This window comes from Genypterus blacodes, unplaced genomic scaffold, assembly GCF_046128005.1.
Source record: "Genypterus blacodes isolate CSIRO-AG114 ecotype Tasmania unplaced genomic scaffold, CSIRO-AGI_Gbla_v1 ptg000067l_1, whole genome shotgun sequence".
Taxonomy (NCBI): Eukaryota; Metazoa; Chordata; class Actinopteri; order Ophidiiformes; family Ophidiidae; genus Genypterus; species Genypterus blacodes.
The window spans coordinates 8136351-8153013 of NW_027466879.1; the positions used below are offsets into that span (position 1 = coordinate 8136351).

The 16663-nt window shown below is 41.3% G+C and overlaps 1 protein-coding gene across 1 annotated transcript; it reads right to left on the reverse strand.

The window, feature by feature from the left end:
• Positions 1–2329: 2329 nt before the first annotated feature.
• Positions 2330–16608, reverse strand: ttc17 (tetratricopeptide repeat domain 17). Its single transcript, XM_076155860.1, has 25 exons — positions 16415–16608; positions 15203–15292; positions 14871–15040; positions 14311–14422; positions 13522–13653; positions 13066–13175; positions 12794–12941; positions 12348–12487; positions 11888–12048; positions 11655–11767; positions 10268–10420; positions 9963–10078; positions 9714–9870; positions 9487–9558; positions 9141–9365; positions 8202–8421; positions 7349–7471; positions 6686–6981; positions 6325–6472; positions 5607–5727; positions 4612–4771; positions 4300–4383; positions 3628–3747; positions 3358–3501; positions 2330–3156 (listed from the first exon to the last, which is right to left on the reverse strand). The coding sequence occupies exons 1-25, from the start codon at positions 16583–16585 to the stop codon at positions 3025–3027; spliced, it is 3618 nt and encodes a 1205-aa protein (XP_076011975.1). The 5' UTR covers positions 16586–16608; the 3' UTR covers positions 2330–3024.
• Positions 16609–16663: the final 55 nt, after the last annotated feature.

Consider the following 16663-nt stretch of genomic DNA (forward strand, 5'->3'; position numbering starts at 1 on the left):
TATCAGACTTTTTACAAAGCCGAGAAACTACGTAGTACTGCAAATACAGAACAGCTATATAGTCATTAAATCGAGAAAAAAGCTTGTAAACACGATGCAATGTCATGTCAAAATTACCTCTATTTGATATACTGTATACACTGTGGCTAGGGTGGACAGGTTGGGAGCAGATATCAGTTTTAAACAATATCGAGAGACAGAGAGAGAGATTTAAATATCAGGGAATAAATGTGGTGAACAAGACAGTGAGTTTGGGAGCACTGTACTCACACAACACACAAACTGTATACGTGTGTGTGTGTGTGAATTGCTGCATCAAGTAAATGACTTGGCAACTCTGTTTTTTCTTGTTGAGGGTTGGATGGCGATGGAGTGAGATTGATAGGTGGATTGATGAGGCCTTTGCAGTGACATAGATGCTGTATCCGTACCGTACCTGTCGTAGTGAAGAGAGAGAGATGCACCTGAGGGATATCTCTCAATTTTATTGATCAGTCTCCATTCCAAATCTTATCCATGGTCATGAGCACTGGGAAGCGACAGGAAGAAAGAGATACAAGCAGCTTAAATGAGCCTCCTCACCAGGAGGGAGACCCAGAACATGCTGGAGGGGTTATATATCTCTTATGGCCTAGGCTAGGGGACATCTTGGGAGCTGTAGAGCATGGGCAGGACAGACCTGCAAATTAAATAGCAGTGAAAAAGCAAACAAGGTAGGAAGACAAATGCTGTGGTCTGGTGCATTCTGAGATGAGATATTTAACTTATAACTATATGTCCCTTTAATCCATGAACATACATTACAAATTATGTTAAAGACAACCGTCTACAAATTCACAGGAACAGCTGTGATGACCAACCATGAAGACACATTTAGGAGATCAACACTAACAAGTAAGGACTTAAATTATTTGGATTACCTACCAGTACATCCACCTTAAATAAATCTGATACCTATACACATGCACTACAGATTGGCCCCCCCGATAGTGATGTGATGTTTACACAAATGTGCTTTAACCATTGTGTTTTCAGATATTTGTGGACAGTTTGTTGGCGTAGCAAGTGCTTGAAACTGTTAAAACTGGCAGTCACAGAACTCAGAGTGTGCAGTTTTGGAACCACAGACCTTTGTTTTTAGGATACCAGGCTGTCGGACTTATGGTCTTTCTGTCCAATTGGACTTTTTTGGGGGGGTTGGGGAAGAACGGGCCCTCTGGCGAATGGCATTGCCAGCTTTGAAGTTTCACCCTCTGATTGGCTCTAATACACAGTAGACTCAAACAAGCCGTAGGCAGAGGGTGCTCTGATCTTAACAAATGCATGGCGGCTGTGCTGATGCAAACATCAGACATGCTACTGCACAAACTCATGAACACCCCCCTCTATTAAAAAAAACTTCTTGGTTCGCCACAATTCATGATGATTCAACTTTCACACCGGCAAAAATCCGTAGCACTAAGCACATCACCAAAATGGGAACTACTTATGCAGAATGAAGCAGTAGGTTATATAACAGAGCATATTAGAACTGAGATAATTTGAGAGGATTCCCCATTACACATATTGAGAAACCATACAAGAAAAGAAGTTCTCCCTTGATGCTGAATTTTAATCTCTTAGAGGAAATTAAAAGTATTTTTTTAACATTACCAAATGAGACTTTGTGACTATAACTGTATTCTAGCTCCTCAACTAAATGACAAAAAAAAATCACACATATATTGCTATGTATAGCATCTAGCCTAAAGAAGTGAAATGTGCATGGCGGTGGATGCTGTGGGAGGTTAAATGAAGTGTTTCTGAAACAGGCTCCACACTGCCACCTTTTGGTTGATTTTAAAATGTATACATGAAAGTAAATACAAGTAATTATAAGAAATAACAGATTCACTACAGTAAACATGTAATGAATCTTTTATTTCCTAAGAAAAGATTCATCAAGTGTTTGTTGAATAGTCATGAAAAACTACCTTGTTACAATATTTTCATGCCTAGTGTCCAAACAACTTTGCTTTTATTTACCAAAGAGATAAAGAATAAATGCATAGAAATGAGAAGTGATGAAATTCACACACTGCATTTAACAATGTACATTTAATACAGATTTCACTTGCAGATTTCACTTTTATAGATGGTCAAATAAATCTTTTTTTTTTAACAGATGATTTCCCTAAGAAGCAAATGTAATAGCAAATTCCGGATCATCTCTTCTGTAATCAAATTTGCTTGGAGCAAATCCAAATCATGTTTAGGTCCCACAGAGATAGGAATGATAAAGAACAAAGTGCATCATCTGAGAGATGTCCAATCCATTTTATGAAGCAGAAATAGTGAGGGCATATATGATCCGACTAGTTTTATGAATTACCATCTCAACAAAAGACATAAGAACATACAACCATTTCAATTAAAAGGTCCAAATTAAGTTAAATTAAAATATAATGCCATCTCCAGGCTACATCGGTCACTTCAGTCAGTACAGAGACTCGGCATTACCTTTGAGAGGAACGTAACATTATACTATACTGGTATTTTCTTTAATGTAGATGTCCCCTCTTAGAAGAAGGTGAAAATGTCATCAAAAAAATGCCACTGAACTCATTTTCCAATCAGCACTGACTGAAATCAAAATGAGGCAGAAGAATGAACTACAGCGGGGTCTTATATCATTCCCTCCATTTTGACAGCAGAGCAAAGCTGCAGGAAAAACTTGTGTTTGATAAGTCACAATTTCCAGTCTTGGGTAACAAAAAGGTGCTGCATAATTATGTACAGTCTCTGTTCAGGGTGTGACATCTCCAAAAAGACAAAATCCAGATTCCAATGGACGTGAACCACAATTCAACAATTTAACTGTTTCTTACATGTTTTTTTTCTTTTTTTAAAATCTAACTGTGAGCTACAGATGTGTATGTGCGTGCATGTGTTTTTCGTGTGTGTGTGTGTGTGTGTGTGTGTGTGTGTGTGTGTGTGTGCGTGTCAGATTGTGAGCTTGTCCTGGGATCTAAATGGTTGAGTGGTTTATGGCTGACGGCGCTCCCTCTTGGTCAGCAAGTAACACTGAATGGTTCGTAGTCTGTCTTTGGCGGGCGCAAACTCTGGTTGCAGCTTCAAAGTCGACTCGTACCAGTGCATGGCTTTCTCAAACTCTTCCTACAAACAAGACACATGACAGCCACATCACCCTAAGGTTACAGGATTAAATCACCATTTCATAACAGTTGTGGTCTCTTTCGTAAAAGTACATTTCAATCTTTTAGACATCAACTATTATTAACAACAACTACTAAAGGCCAAGATTCAATCAACTAATAGTTCAAGTTATCACATCTAAGAAGTGATTGATGCCGTTACCATTGCTATGTAGACGTTGGCGAGGGTGAAGTGGTTTACAACAAAGTGTGGAGCGATCTCCACAGCCATACGGGCCACAGTGAGGGCGTCCTCCCATAGCCGTGCATTTTGGAAAATGTTAGCCAGGCTGATAAGGGGCACATCCTGAAAAGCATCCGTCAAATAAACATTATTACATTTTACACCTGTATAATTGTATTTGGTATATTTTGTTGTGTCCTAAGTGGTGTGAGGCGGGTTGTGTGTTGGGGGTAGTTGAGGCTGACTTGCCTTCATGTGATGGGGGGCGTAATTGAGGGCCTGGCGAAGGCAGTCGATGGCTCTCTTTCCTTGACCCTTCACCCTCCAGTACAGAGCAGCCATGCTGGATAGAACCCAGGATGTTTGATTCTGCATGGTTTCGTCCAAAAGAAGAAACAATTATATACCAAAATATATCCTCCTTAATGCAAAACCAATGTCACTTTCTCAAAACAATTGGAATTTTATTCAGACAATACTGCTATAAGTTATTTCAAAATGAGAGAGACATATGCAAATTCTTTTAGCAAAGCCACTGCAAAAGTATCCGTGGCTACAATAAGGCCATCAAAGCTGTATTTGAGTGTGATGTGGCTAGATAACACTCCAGAAGCACTCTTATGTTGTGTGTTGCTCAGAAATGCTGCAGAGGAAGTCTGTGAATCTGGCTCTCACTCCATGGCTCTTAGCTGGCCCTGTGTGATTCTAACCCTCTTTGTAGAGACACACTGAGCCAGCAGAAAAGAGAGTTTCAGTGCAGCGGGTTTCTCTGTAGACTGTATATTTTTGTCAGATTGGGGGAAAAGTACAGAAAATATTCCAAAGCGCTGTAACGGGGCTTTCAAAATAAAAAGGGTGCAGCCGACTACTGACCAACTGTTTTGAAACATTATTTTCGTGCGGAGATCTGAAAGTTCTTACCTTCTCCAGGACCTTAGCAATCCGTGTGCCCACCTGCTCAAAGGACTGAGGGGAGAACTTCTCTTTGCCTAGGTTCTGCAGTACCTGAGGTTTAACACAGTTGATACAGTTTACTAAAGAGAAGTTGTGACTCAAACTGTTCTTTAACACTATGATAATCAGGATTTTTTTGTCAGTTACTGGAAGCCCATGACCTGGATGACCTGGAACCTTCACTGGAAGCCCATATTCATTGTCTTCTTAACTGTTGCTTACATAAGAGCAAACATGCATGCATGGTTGTTATATTCTATGGGTTCTTTCTCAGCCCACCTCACGCAGTTGGCTCTCTCCAGTGTAGTGGATGGCGGCACGATTGGCCACCCCTGCCAGGTGGTCGAGGGTATGCATGCTGGCAGCCAGGTTGGTGTTACATAAAGGTTCGGCAGCTGGTTCCTGAAGAGGAGTGGCAAAGTCTATGTGCTCCGTGATACTGAGAGGGAGATTGAGAGAGGGGAAAAAAAACAAAACAAAACATATCTATAAACAAGTCTTCATGGCAAATTTTTGGCTTTTTTTGAATATAGAAAACACACTGTGCTGATAATATGTCACAGCAGGATTTTAATTAAACTACTGCTGAAGTGTGTGAATCTGTATTGATTGTGGTCGTAATCCCTAGAGGCCAACTGATGGCCCTGGTGACCCTACAAATGGCACTGTTTGACTACATGAGCGATACGTCATTATGCCTGACTCAGCGATCCCCCAGGAATGTATAGTGACTGATGAGCAAAGTGTATTAGTGTATTACCAACATGTTGTAGGCAAACTATGTGGCAACTACATGAAAATGTGCATTTATCATTATAATTTGGTGGCATGACCGTGTTATTGTATAGCTTTAAAGTGCAATGAAAACTGTCTGTTTACATTACAGGAATTTATTTTGGCAATGATCCGTATCGAAACGCTTTAGAAACCTATGTTAGGAAATGATGTTGTAGTAACTGGCAGCTGCTGTGGCTGATACCGCTGAAACATGTTTTACTGTGTTGTTCTTTACTCTGTTGTTTAATAATTCCTTCATTGAATTCCTTGATTTCACGAGCACAGGAAAGAGAACATGAGTTGTTTGTGTTGCAGTTGTTGGAATTTGTACACAAACCCTACCGTTTTCTTCTATTAAATTCAAATTTAAAGTAGGATTACATTTGAGATTACATTGGCAGCTATGGTAGAGATATATTTGTGTATCATCTTCAAAAGCTATTTGAAGATATTGGCAATAAGCTGAAATCAGATGAAAATTAAAAATAAAGTCTTACTCAATGTTCTTAGCAGAGACAGCCAGCCAGGTACTTGCTACAGTGGTGAGGTCCACCCTACGTGTCTTCTGGCACTCCTCGGGCCCCGGCCAGCCCAGACTGCTGTAATCCCTCCAGCGTCCTGTGAGTAAGCAACAAAGATGTAATCATCATTCGTCAAGTCCAACACTTCAGATCTCTCTCAAGGTCATACACCCAAACATCTATCTATCTAAAACTCGTAACTCTCCATTACATGATGAAGACAAAGGTCTCGTCTCTTTCACAGATTTTGATTGTGAACCAATGACACACACACGCACATGTACACGTACAAACACACTTTTGTCCAGATACTGCAACAAGCTGCTCAAATGAACTGCTGCAAAGCAAATTCCAATTTATTAGTCTGATTGATCAATTGCTGTCGTCTGCCTAACTGAGTCTGACAGATTCTAATGCATCTCATATTTTGTGATTCATTTACTTAACAGCAGGTGGCAGCCTAGGCCCTAAGTCATTTTACTGTGTGAAACACCTGAGTGGATTAATACCTTCCTCCATTCTGCAAGCCTTTTTAATCTAAATACCAGAAAAGGCTTTTACAGAACATGCTGACACAAGCAGATTAGGTCAGTCTGTGACTTGTACTGTTGATACTGGTACATTTTTGGTTCATCATTCATCTCTAGTCTAAACCAAGTTTACTCCATGTAAATGAAATGGTTTTCTGTGGTACCTGATGGGCCAGGCGATGGGATAGTTGGCCCACTGATCTCCAGGACAGAGTGTCCTCCAGGCAGTGACTCTCCATTCTGGTTGTCATCTGAGCTGCTTACCGTCTCATCCACCTTGGCCTTCCTCACCCGCTTAACCTGGAAGGTGATCTGATTACCGAGGACAAAAAGAAGTCAGTGATGCCATACACACGAACAAGGCTTTTAGGCTTTTTTGAAAATGTTCAACATATCTTTCTGTGTTATTTTGAAATAATAATTATCTAAGTTCACTCATAAATAATAAGAAAATCTAATTAATTCCAGTGAGGGCATGAAAGTTAACGTTATCATTATGTGAGAAGGATGGGCGTGCACACTTACCCACTCTGCCCCATCATCATCCTCACAGTTTCCGAAGCAGGGCCCTCCACCAGCACGGGCCCCCATCACTCGGTCGTTCTTCAGCACCCGGATACCTCGCAAGTCCCCTCGTTTGCCCCCGACATCCAGGGCCCCTTCAAAAGCTCCCATCAGGTCCTCCTTCAGCTGCCATGCTTCCTCTCCTTCCACTCCTCCACTTCCAAAAGGGCTGGTTATTTTACCAGTGGCTGAGGCAGGGGGGGAGGCCTGCAGCTGGCCAGCGGCTTCACCTGAACCATTACTGTCCAAGACAACCTCTAAGGTGTGGAGGATAACAGGTAGGAAAACAAAAGTAATGTCATGAAGATAACAGTACAGCAAGCAGACTGAGCAAGACAGAAACACTATTCATTCTGCATTGACAGGCAACACAGCGTTAATACCCTGAGCGAAAGGAATTCAATTCAAGGACCCAGATGAGTGTAGAATGTAGTGTTGGCTTTTTTTAAATCTGGTGTGCTCATGCAAAAAAGATATTGTGTCACATTTGGGACTGTGCCAACATAGTATTAAAGCTAAAGTGAGAAATCTGTTTTTATCTATTTTATTTGACTAAGCACTCTTTGATACTACAGTATATTGTGAATGACTGTTGTCACTCAAGTGTCATTAAGTTGTTCTTACTCTCAAAGAGCAGAGACTCTTCCATGGTGGAAATGGCTGGTGGGTCCTGCTTCTCTTCACTGATGTTCTCCCAGTCCTCTAGCTGTACACTGAGGTCATCCTCAGCCATGCAGCCGACGCCCTCTGGATCACAACACATTTAGACAACATTATTATCATAAAGCATTCAAAACATTTTTTAAAAGGTTTCTTTGCTATCCAATGCCTCCAAACATGGCACAACCCTAACCAAATAAATACAGAGTAAAGAAACGTACTGCATCTTAGTGTGGCCCACAGCAAATGACATCAATAACCTTCATGTGCTTCATTTGCATTAAGTTATGCCTGAATTAACACAAGTATTTGGGTGTACTTGGATCAGGCAGCAGAATCAATATTTTGGTTTTATTATGAACCAGGTGTGTGGATTCATTCACTGTCAGCCAACATTAAGCTGCGTCCGAACAATGTCTCTAACCTTTATTTCTATATGTATTTTACCCTTTCTTCTCATCTTATGTGTTTTACAACTGCTGGTGGGACCCTTTTGTACTCAGTGTGCATTATAGGAGCAATATTTAGCTTTAGAGAGAAAGAACCTTCTAAATTCAGCTTCAGATATTTTCTGCCGTTTAAATTATTGAGTGGCCACATCAAAGCTAAATTCACTCCCACTGATATGAATAAAGAAAAAAGGTACAGCCTCTGTTGACATCAAAAGGAAACAGCCCAGTGCTATTTCCCACTACTGCAGCTTTCTAAGAACAAAAAATTGATTTGTATTGTTAGAATTAAGGCAACAAAAATAGAAAAAAAAGATGTTAGAAATCAGCAGAGTCTAAATGAGACCGTGTGTTTTTGAGTTACTCACGTGGGCATGGCTGCCGGTGTGAAAGATTGTAAAGGAAGGGGTAGAACTGCAGGCAGCGCAGAAGAGGTATGCTGGCACGACACTGGTCACAGCCCGCAAAAGATGAAATGGAAGAAGGGGATGAAAGAGCCGTCACCAGGATGTGGCGGAACAAGGCCAGAGCACCTGTCACGTTGCCCTGGGCCAACTGCACACTAACCAGGCTGAGCAGGGTGTGGGGCTGAGGCAGGAAAGACACACAGGAATGTTAACTAGAGGTGGAAATTGGTAGCATATGAACGTATGAGCCATGGCTAAATCAACCAAAAACACATTTATTTGAGTAATGAGTAGCAGTTCAGTAACTAATGCTGTGTCAAACAGTTCCTTGACTCTGTGTGCTGAAACATTGAGTTGTAACCTAAGCTTGCTTGTTAAATAACTCATATTTTGATCTACAGTAGTCAGACTTCCATTTCAAAACCCCTCGTTGGACAAATGGGACATTATGTATTGATTGTACTCCAATGCCACCAAGTACTGCCACAGACTGTCCAGGAGCTCACTGATCCAGGTCTTGGAGGAGAACCCCCAGGATCATCCGCTGACTCATCAGGACCATGCCCAAACGTTGTCAGGAGTGCATACAGGCACACGGGGGCCACATTATGAGTTAGGGCTTGATGAAATTCAGGCAAGTTGGATCAGCCTGTCATTTCAATGCTTTACTTTGATTTTCGGTGAAATTTTGAATCCAGCCCTCAATCGGTTGAAGATTTCCATCAATTTTTTTGATTTGTAGATATTGTATTAAATATTGGGCGTTTATCCAGCAAGTACCCTACTTATAAAGGCCAAACATGTACAGTAAAGGGAGTACAGTGCATTTCTTTTCAAGTGTAAAATGACTTAAAATGGTAAAACTTTATATATATAAAAAAAGTATTGGTGTGACATTACCTCTGATGCATTCAGTGCCATTGCTTGCTCCAGTAGTGTGTGTGCGTGGGAGGACATGCCGTGGTGTAACAGCAGGTTAGCAGCATTGGTGAGAGCCAAGTGGCGGTGTGAAGATGGGGCTGAGCTCAAAACTTGGCGAAGGCACTGCAGGGCACGGCTGCCATTGCCTTTCGCCCGCCAGAATAGAGCGGCCTCATTGTGGACCTGCCAGCGGGGTATGGTGGCCTACACATAGAACCAGGATACAGTTAGCTCCTGCTTTATTTAGGTTTAAGTGATTCATGTCAGGAAGAAATTGCCAACTGTGAGATGTAACAGATACTTGATCGCGTGGCTATATACTTACTTTTTTCATAGCTTCAGAAATTCTGGAGCCAATCTGCTCAAGTGTCCATCCTCCACTGCGTAAAGTCAGCACCTGTAAACAAACACAGTAATGTCAATATTCTGGCATTCATCTGCACTACAATATACAAATACAATTTAAATCAATCTCGCTCTATAAATGTTTACATGTAATTCTTATAAGTTGGATGTCAATGGGAACATACAAGATACAGGAAAGATAATTACCTGGGAGGCAAACGGATCTGGCAGCTCCTTTCCCTCTAGAGGCCACTCTAGTGAGGCAGGTAAGAGGACTGGATATGGTTGAGGGACAGAATCACAGTCTGGGAGGGCTACAGACTCTGGCGGACCGTTGCTTCCATAGATGGAAGATGCCACTGAGCTGAATACACACAATTGCATAGTTTTGTCACTTTAAATCACTTTGCATCTCCAGGCGGATACTTAAGCTATAATGCGGATACTGTCACTGACCTGAGGCCCTGTGTTTCAGGTGGAAGGTAGAATGTTGGCAAGAGATGAGCGGGGGGAATGTTGGGGTAGTCATGGGCACAATCAGCCCTCCGAGGCCAAAGCATCCTCTGTACGTCCTGAAGCAAAAACACTGTGAGCACTTGTTTTCCAAAACAAATTTTAAGGTGAAATGGAATGACCACATTAGAGGGTATCATTCAGTACTGATGTAAACAAATCACTTTCAGAATCAGAACGCATGCTATGAAGTTGTTGTTCATTCATGTATTCAATAATTAATTAGAAAGTAACAAAAAAGTAGTTACCTGTTTGTAATCCTGATTGTTGCCCCAGAGGGCAGCGGCAGGGTCCTGGTCTCCAAACATAGAGGGATGGAGTTGGGGGCTGGCTGCTGTCCGGTTTGAACTATGCTCAGACACAAGAGCCACACTGGAAGCCACTGATACTTCCTCTCCAAACTATAAGAAATTACAAAACATATAGGTAGGTAGGTAGGAACATTTGTGACTTTCGCCTTTTTGTTTTTCATATCCATGTCTATTGAGCCCTGGGAGAGGTCTACATAGGTACAACCAAAATTCATTGAAACCTTGCAAATATTATTTCACTTGTCTTAAAGCCAGTTAAATTAAATAAATAAACTGTTGCTGTGTTTCCTTCTTTTTCTTTCCACTGTACTTTGACACAGGTACATTTTACAAACTGCAATGTTGGGCTAGTTCATTCATGGCATGTTTTATCATGTTTTGTCATCACAGTGCTATACTTTCATCTGATGTGGAATAACACACACTATGGTGCAATATTTAAGACTACTTCTACCGCTGCTTTATACTGGAAAATGCACGCATCCTACCTTACCCCATCTGTTTTATTTGTACACAGTATCTTGCATTTGCTATTTGTAGCATTATGTTGTACTTGTACTAATTGCTTCTATGGCACTTTCAGTCACTGCCTACTACTGAGCAATCCATGACACAACAATTTCCACTCTGATCCATTAAGTTTCATCTTGTCTTATTCTAATGTTGCGTAGAGCCCCTTTTACAGGCTAAGGATATCATTTCACAGTGTATTTTAAGTGTTCAGCTAAGAAGGATACAAAAAAACTGAAAGAACCAGTAACAACGCTACTCTTAGGGAGTTATCACGTTATTTTTGGGTGCTGCCATCCTTGGCAGAGTCCAAGCACATCACACAATTATTACTGTGAAATGGGCAGATCACACGTTTTTGCACACAGAAAATGACTTCCATTTCCAGTCAGATCTACAACCAATTATCGGTAAAGCTCTTATTGCGTCACTTACAGTGAGGCTGGTGACGCATCCCCTTGTATTCTCGCCAGCAGACAAAATCAGCAATCCTAAAGCTGACCCGTGTGTGTGTGTGTGTGTGTGTGTGTGTGTGTGTGTGTGTGTGTGTGTATGTGTGTGTGTGTGTGTGTGTGCATGTACAAACATGTAGCTCCCAACAACAAGCGTGTTGCACCCTCTGACTAACATCTCTACTGCCACACAGTCTTGACTATGCGGGGCACTCACTTTAACCACAATGCAAAACTAAGCTGTCTTGTTTCTCTGCAAAAATATCAAAAGTGATATCAAACATCACTCATTAATTATCACCGGCAATTAATCCTTGCTTGTGTTTAAACATCCAGTACAGTATAGCAGTACATTGACTCACCTGGACGTAGTGAACATGTTCAAACAGATCTCCACGATGGTAACGCACAGGAAGGTCAAAGGGGCAATAGAGACTGCGCTGCTGCTGGCCCAGTCGACACATCTGATGGTTCCCTGAAACACAAGTCAATACGCTGACACGTACACACTACCACACAGACGATGGGGGGGGGGGGGGGGGAATCAATTCTGATCCGACCTAAACTACTGATGGTGAATGATCTGGCCTCTTACCCAGTTGGGCCTCCTTGGCCATCTGCGTCTCATGGATAATGTTGCGCAGGATTTGCTCTTCCTGCTGCAGTTTGTGTTTGTCCAGAGCCTCTTGCTGGCGAAGGTAGTGGTCATGTTGCTTTTGGTACTCCTTCAACTCATTCAATGTCCGCTGTAGGGATCTATATGATGTAAACATGGGGAGAAATTGTGGGTAAAATGGGGAACACAAAACAGTTAGCTGAAGTATCTAGCAGGGTGTAGCATTTGACAAGATTATACTACAATCAAAAGGACCTGGTTCAAAACATCAACATTTTCCAGTAATGACAGCCTTCAGCAAATTTCTATAGCTTTGGGTATTAGTCCAATGTAGTCTGAGAGGCCTGAAGAAAAAATCCTATATTTTGGGACAAACTAGGAAGGTTTAGGAGCTAAATGTATAATGTATGTATGTATATAATGTATAAAATTAGTCAACCTGTGCTGAGCTTCGAGGCGCTGCTCCAGCTTTTGCTGACAGAGTACAGCATGCTTCCTCCTCAGGGCCTGCTCGAAGCCTGGCTCGGCCTGCAGTGCCTGCTCGTAACACAATACTGAGTGGTTGTATTCCCCAAGCATCTGGTCAGACGGGGAGAGAAGAGTGACTTGCAGATGAAGGATACAGCAAATGTTAAAAGACACTTCATTGTTTTATGCAGAGTTCCTACTGTAGCAGAAATAAAACAACAAACACACTAAACAGAAGTTCGGCTACAAATATGAAACGCATGTTCGGATCCCTGAAATGCAACAGTTACAACATGTAAAATCGGCAGTATTGCCCTGTAAAGATCTTTGTAAAGTAACCAACGAATGACCATTTAGTTTGTCCATTTGATATTTGAATAAACAACACTGCCATGGACTAATGTGTCTTCAACTTACAGCATAAATGTTGCCTAAGGTGTAGTGGCTTGTGAAGAGATCTGAGGTGAGGTCCAGGGCAGCATGGGCTAGTATGGCTGCATCTGCTGAGAAGTGGGCGCGGTGCAGGATGTTGGCCATATTAACCAGGGCTACATCCTTGTGCTGCCTACAGGACACACACAAACAAAGCATGAGAATGTGGGCACCTGTGTGTAAAAACAGTTTCACAGTATAGACAGTCTAGAAGTGCAGTGGTGGAGCAGATTATTGGGTCTTTTGAGGATTCTTACCTTGGGGAGAAATGCAGAGCACGGACCACACAGTCTACCGCCTTCCGTGGCTCGTTCTTCATACGCCAATAGAATGATGCCAAATTGTACAACACCCAGGATGACGAGTTCTGGGATACACAAACACACAAGCAAGTTAAAAAAACATGCATACTCTTTCCGTCTCTTTGAAGATTCATTGTTTCTAAAACTGACAGAACCATAACACTGTCTAAGGGGGGCTTCTGACTCTAACACTATTTGGTTGCATTGCTCAATGTATTTAATATTTTCAAATTACATTTACTGCTTGCTTAAATCTACTCTCCTCTCCATAAGTAGACAGCTTAATAATTTTTTACACAGCTATAACCACATCACTAAAATCTGATAATTGAACGTACATTCCATTCACTTATCTGATTTGTGCAAACAGAACTCTACAGTGAAGCCATGTATGACAGATGCAGGCCTTACCCTCAGTAAGCCCTGATAGATGCGATGGCCGACTTCATCCATACTGCGGCCCAGTCTATAAGACAGTGAACTAAAAATGGGATCCTCCTTAGAAAGCAGTGGTGAGGTAAGGTTTGCCCTCTCCTGCACACCCTGGAAGGACAGGAAGAAGAGTCCCTCATGTCAGAACTCACCATGTGCTCACGAGCGCACAAAGTCATCAATATTGTGTATATAATAACTGATTGATTAAATTGCAAATTACAACATTTCTGCTTTTGACTCGCTGGGAAAACTGAAATATTCAAATGTTTTACAGCTTGCTAATTACACACTGTATGCATCTCTGCAATTATATGGACTGGTGACCACTAATGGATGCTGGGTTTGGCTGCAGTCCTCCCATAAGAAACCAAAAGAGATTAATGAATGAAGTGTAATGTTTGGGCTTTCCCCTTTCCAGATAACAGAACACGTACTGTATTTGTGGATACTTACCCAAGGAGAAATAAAGACCATTAAAGCCTTTGCCAGGGCCTAATTTGTAAAACTGTTACTGGATTTGATTTAAATATAATCTTAAGGGCCATTCCGCACACCATGTTTACATTAGAGTTATACAAACAATTCAGACAAAAATGTAAGGTTTCACAGTCTTACAAACATATGCAGTTTGTATGTCAAGGACCTGTTATGTAGTAGTGTCAAATGAGGGCATACATTTGATAGCAGACAGGGAAGTGTGAGAACTTTGAAAGAGGTTAAGCTATGATTCTGGTAAACATCCTTCCTACTTTGGCTTTTACTCACCCTGAGATGCTGAAAGGCATGGATGCTGTAAGGTAGTTCAAACACTTTGGTACAGTCAGGCTTTTCTAGATCTGGGGGTAGAGCTGACTGGGAATCCACATAGTCTTCGGGGCTAAAAGGAAAAAAATATATCGTACAAATTCAGCTAAGGGTGACAACTATGCTTTTCAATAGAATAATTCTGATGATACTAAAATAATAATAATAATTAAAGCTCATTGTAATTAAGAATGGAAATATGAACAGAATGAACCAAGGTAACAAAAACTATTTGGAAAACAGATTTCTCCCATTTTTATTTATAATTGTACTTTTGTTCGAATCACTAAACCTTCACAAATTTGACTGAATTGAATCGAATCAGATCGATCTGACCCACATCAGATTGAATTGAATCAGGATCAACAGATTAGGTTCGATATCCAGCCCTATTCATTAGCAAATGATGGCTAGAATGCTTTCAGCCTATTTACAGGCAGGGTGACATACAAAAACCCTGTAGCAACAAAAACATGGGCCAGGAAGCGTTTGATTGAAGAGAGAATGTTCTTTTTCCTAACCTGATGTCTTTGCTGTCCAAGGATATATAAGTGCCATCATAGAGGTCCAGGTCTCCCAGAGGGACCTTCGCCAGGACACAGTCAGGATCCTCTTTGTAGTGTCTCTGCTCCAGCCCTGTGTCTCTGTCCTCATTTTCCTCAATGTGTATCTTCTGTGCCACCAATTGTTTCTGCATGACAATAACACAGTGAGTCAGGTAGTTAATGAATATAAGCGTGACTGCTTGGAGAAGCAAGGCAATCACACCTTCAATGTCAAAATGAGAGCAAAAAGAGAAATAGCATCTACGGAAGCCACTTGATATGCCTAAATGACAATGAAACACACAAACCTCAAGCTTCTTGAGGTAGTTGACACGAGTTTCTTGTCTCATGAAGATCACAACGTCGTGCGGATGTTTCAGATTTAAAGGGGAGTCAACCTGTCAAAACAACACTGTGGTAAGAAGGATTGCATGGAAACAGTGGTGAAAAGCTCAGCAAGTCAATCAAAGTGAAACTGGTCCGCTTAGATGATTAAATAGAGCAGATTGTAATGACTACATTTTACGATGCAGGAATTGCTGACAGTCTTTTCACGTCTAATGTGAGACACGCCTATACATTTAACAGACCTCATAGTATTCTTTTTTTAAACCACACAAAACACATATAAAGATATAGTTTGATTTAACTCTGTTTAGCTTTATATAAGCAATGGAATGTTAGACATTCACATAAAATGAGCTCAAAAACAGAATAGTTGTCATTCAGCCAATGTTAGGACATGACTAACAGTAAATAGAGGATTTAAATGATGACTAATATTCACACAAGGCACACATGGCATTCAAGTGTGGAGGAACTAGTGTCATGATATTTTCTTGATTATACAGCGGCAAGGATTCAAGAAGCCAGAAGAGTCAAGAATATGCCAAATAAACTTGTATGTATGATTTATTACAAATCCGGTTCGTGCAAAGTCCAGGTATAATAACTCCAGACTGTGTAGGAATAGAGCAGAGGGACAGATAGATAATGTGTTTCCTTATATATATATTCAACATCAGAGGTCAGAAACTGCACTTAAGGTTGGTTATGTCCGTTTTAAGCGGTGATTACGACATTGTCAAAAGCTGGGACTTTCGTTTCTCATGAAAAAACTGCAGATCATGAGTATGCATTAGAGCTGAATGTATGCCAAGCCGACAGACTGCAGACACCTAAGCTTTAGCATGGTGAAGTACTAGTAAGCAGTTTCGAACGAAAACCCTCGTCTGGGCCTAAATATTGTGGTCACATCTTGACCTCAAACATCTACAGTTAACGTCAGTCTCATTGTAGCTACTAAAAGCTAACGGACTAAGGCTGTACTTCAGCGCAATTTCTAATGTTATTTTACCACTGTAAGCGACATTACCATTGTTAATAAACCCGTCACCTTAACTTTAACACAGCGCCAAAACGACTTCGTAGAATCATCTAGCAGAAGCATTACAATTCATTTTCGGCTAAAAAAGGGCTACACGCTAATTGTTAGCAGGTCAATGTGTTAGCTGTCATACTTGTTGTTGAATTTTGCCATCCTCCGTGACAACCCAATGGGTGGTAGCTCCCCCGGAGTCCACTATAAGTATACAGAGAAGAATAAAAAGCTTCCCCTGAAACGGTGTTTTTCGCGAGTAGTTGACACGACATAGCAAAGACCCAGGACAGATTTTCCTGAGCTCCGCCATTTTTCGGTTTCTCCTGTAATGCAATGTTGCGACGGTGTGCAGCCTCCAGCCGCACGGGGGCGCTCCAGTCTTCCTCGG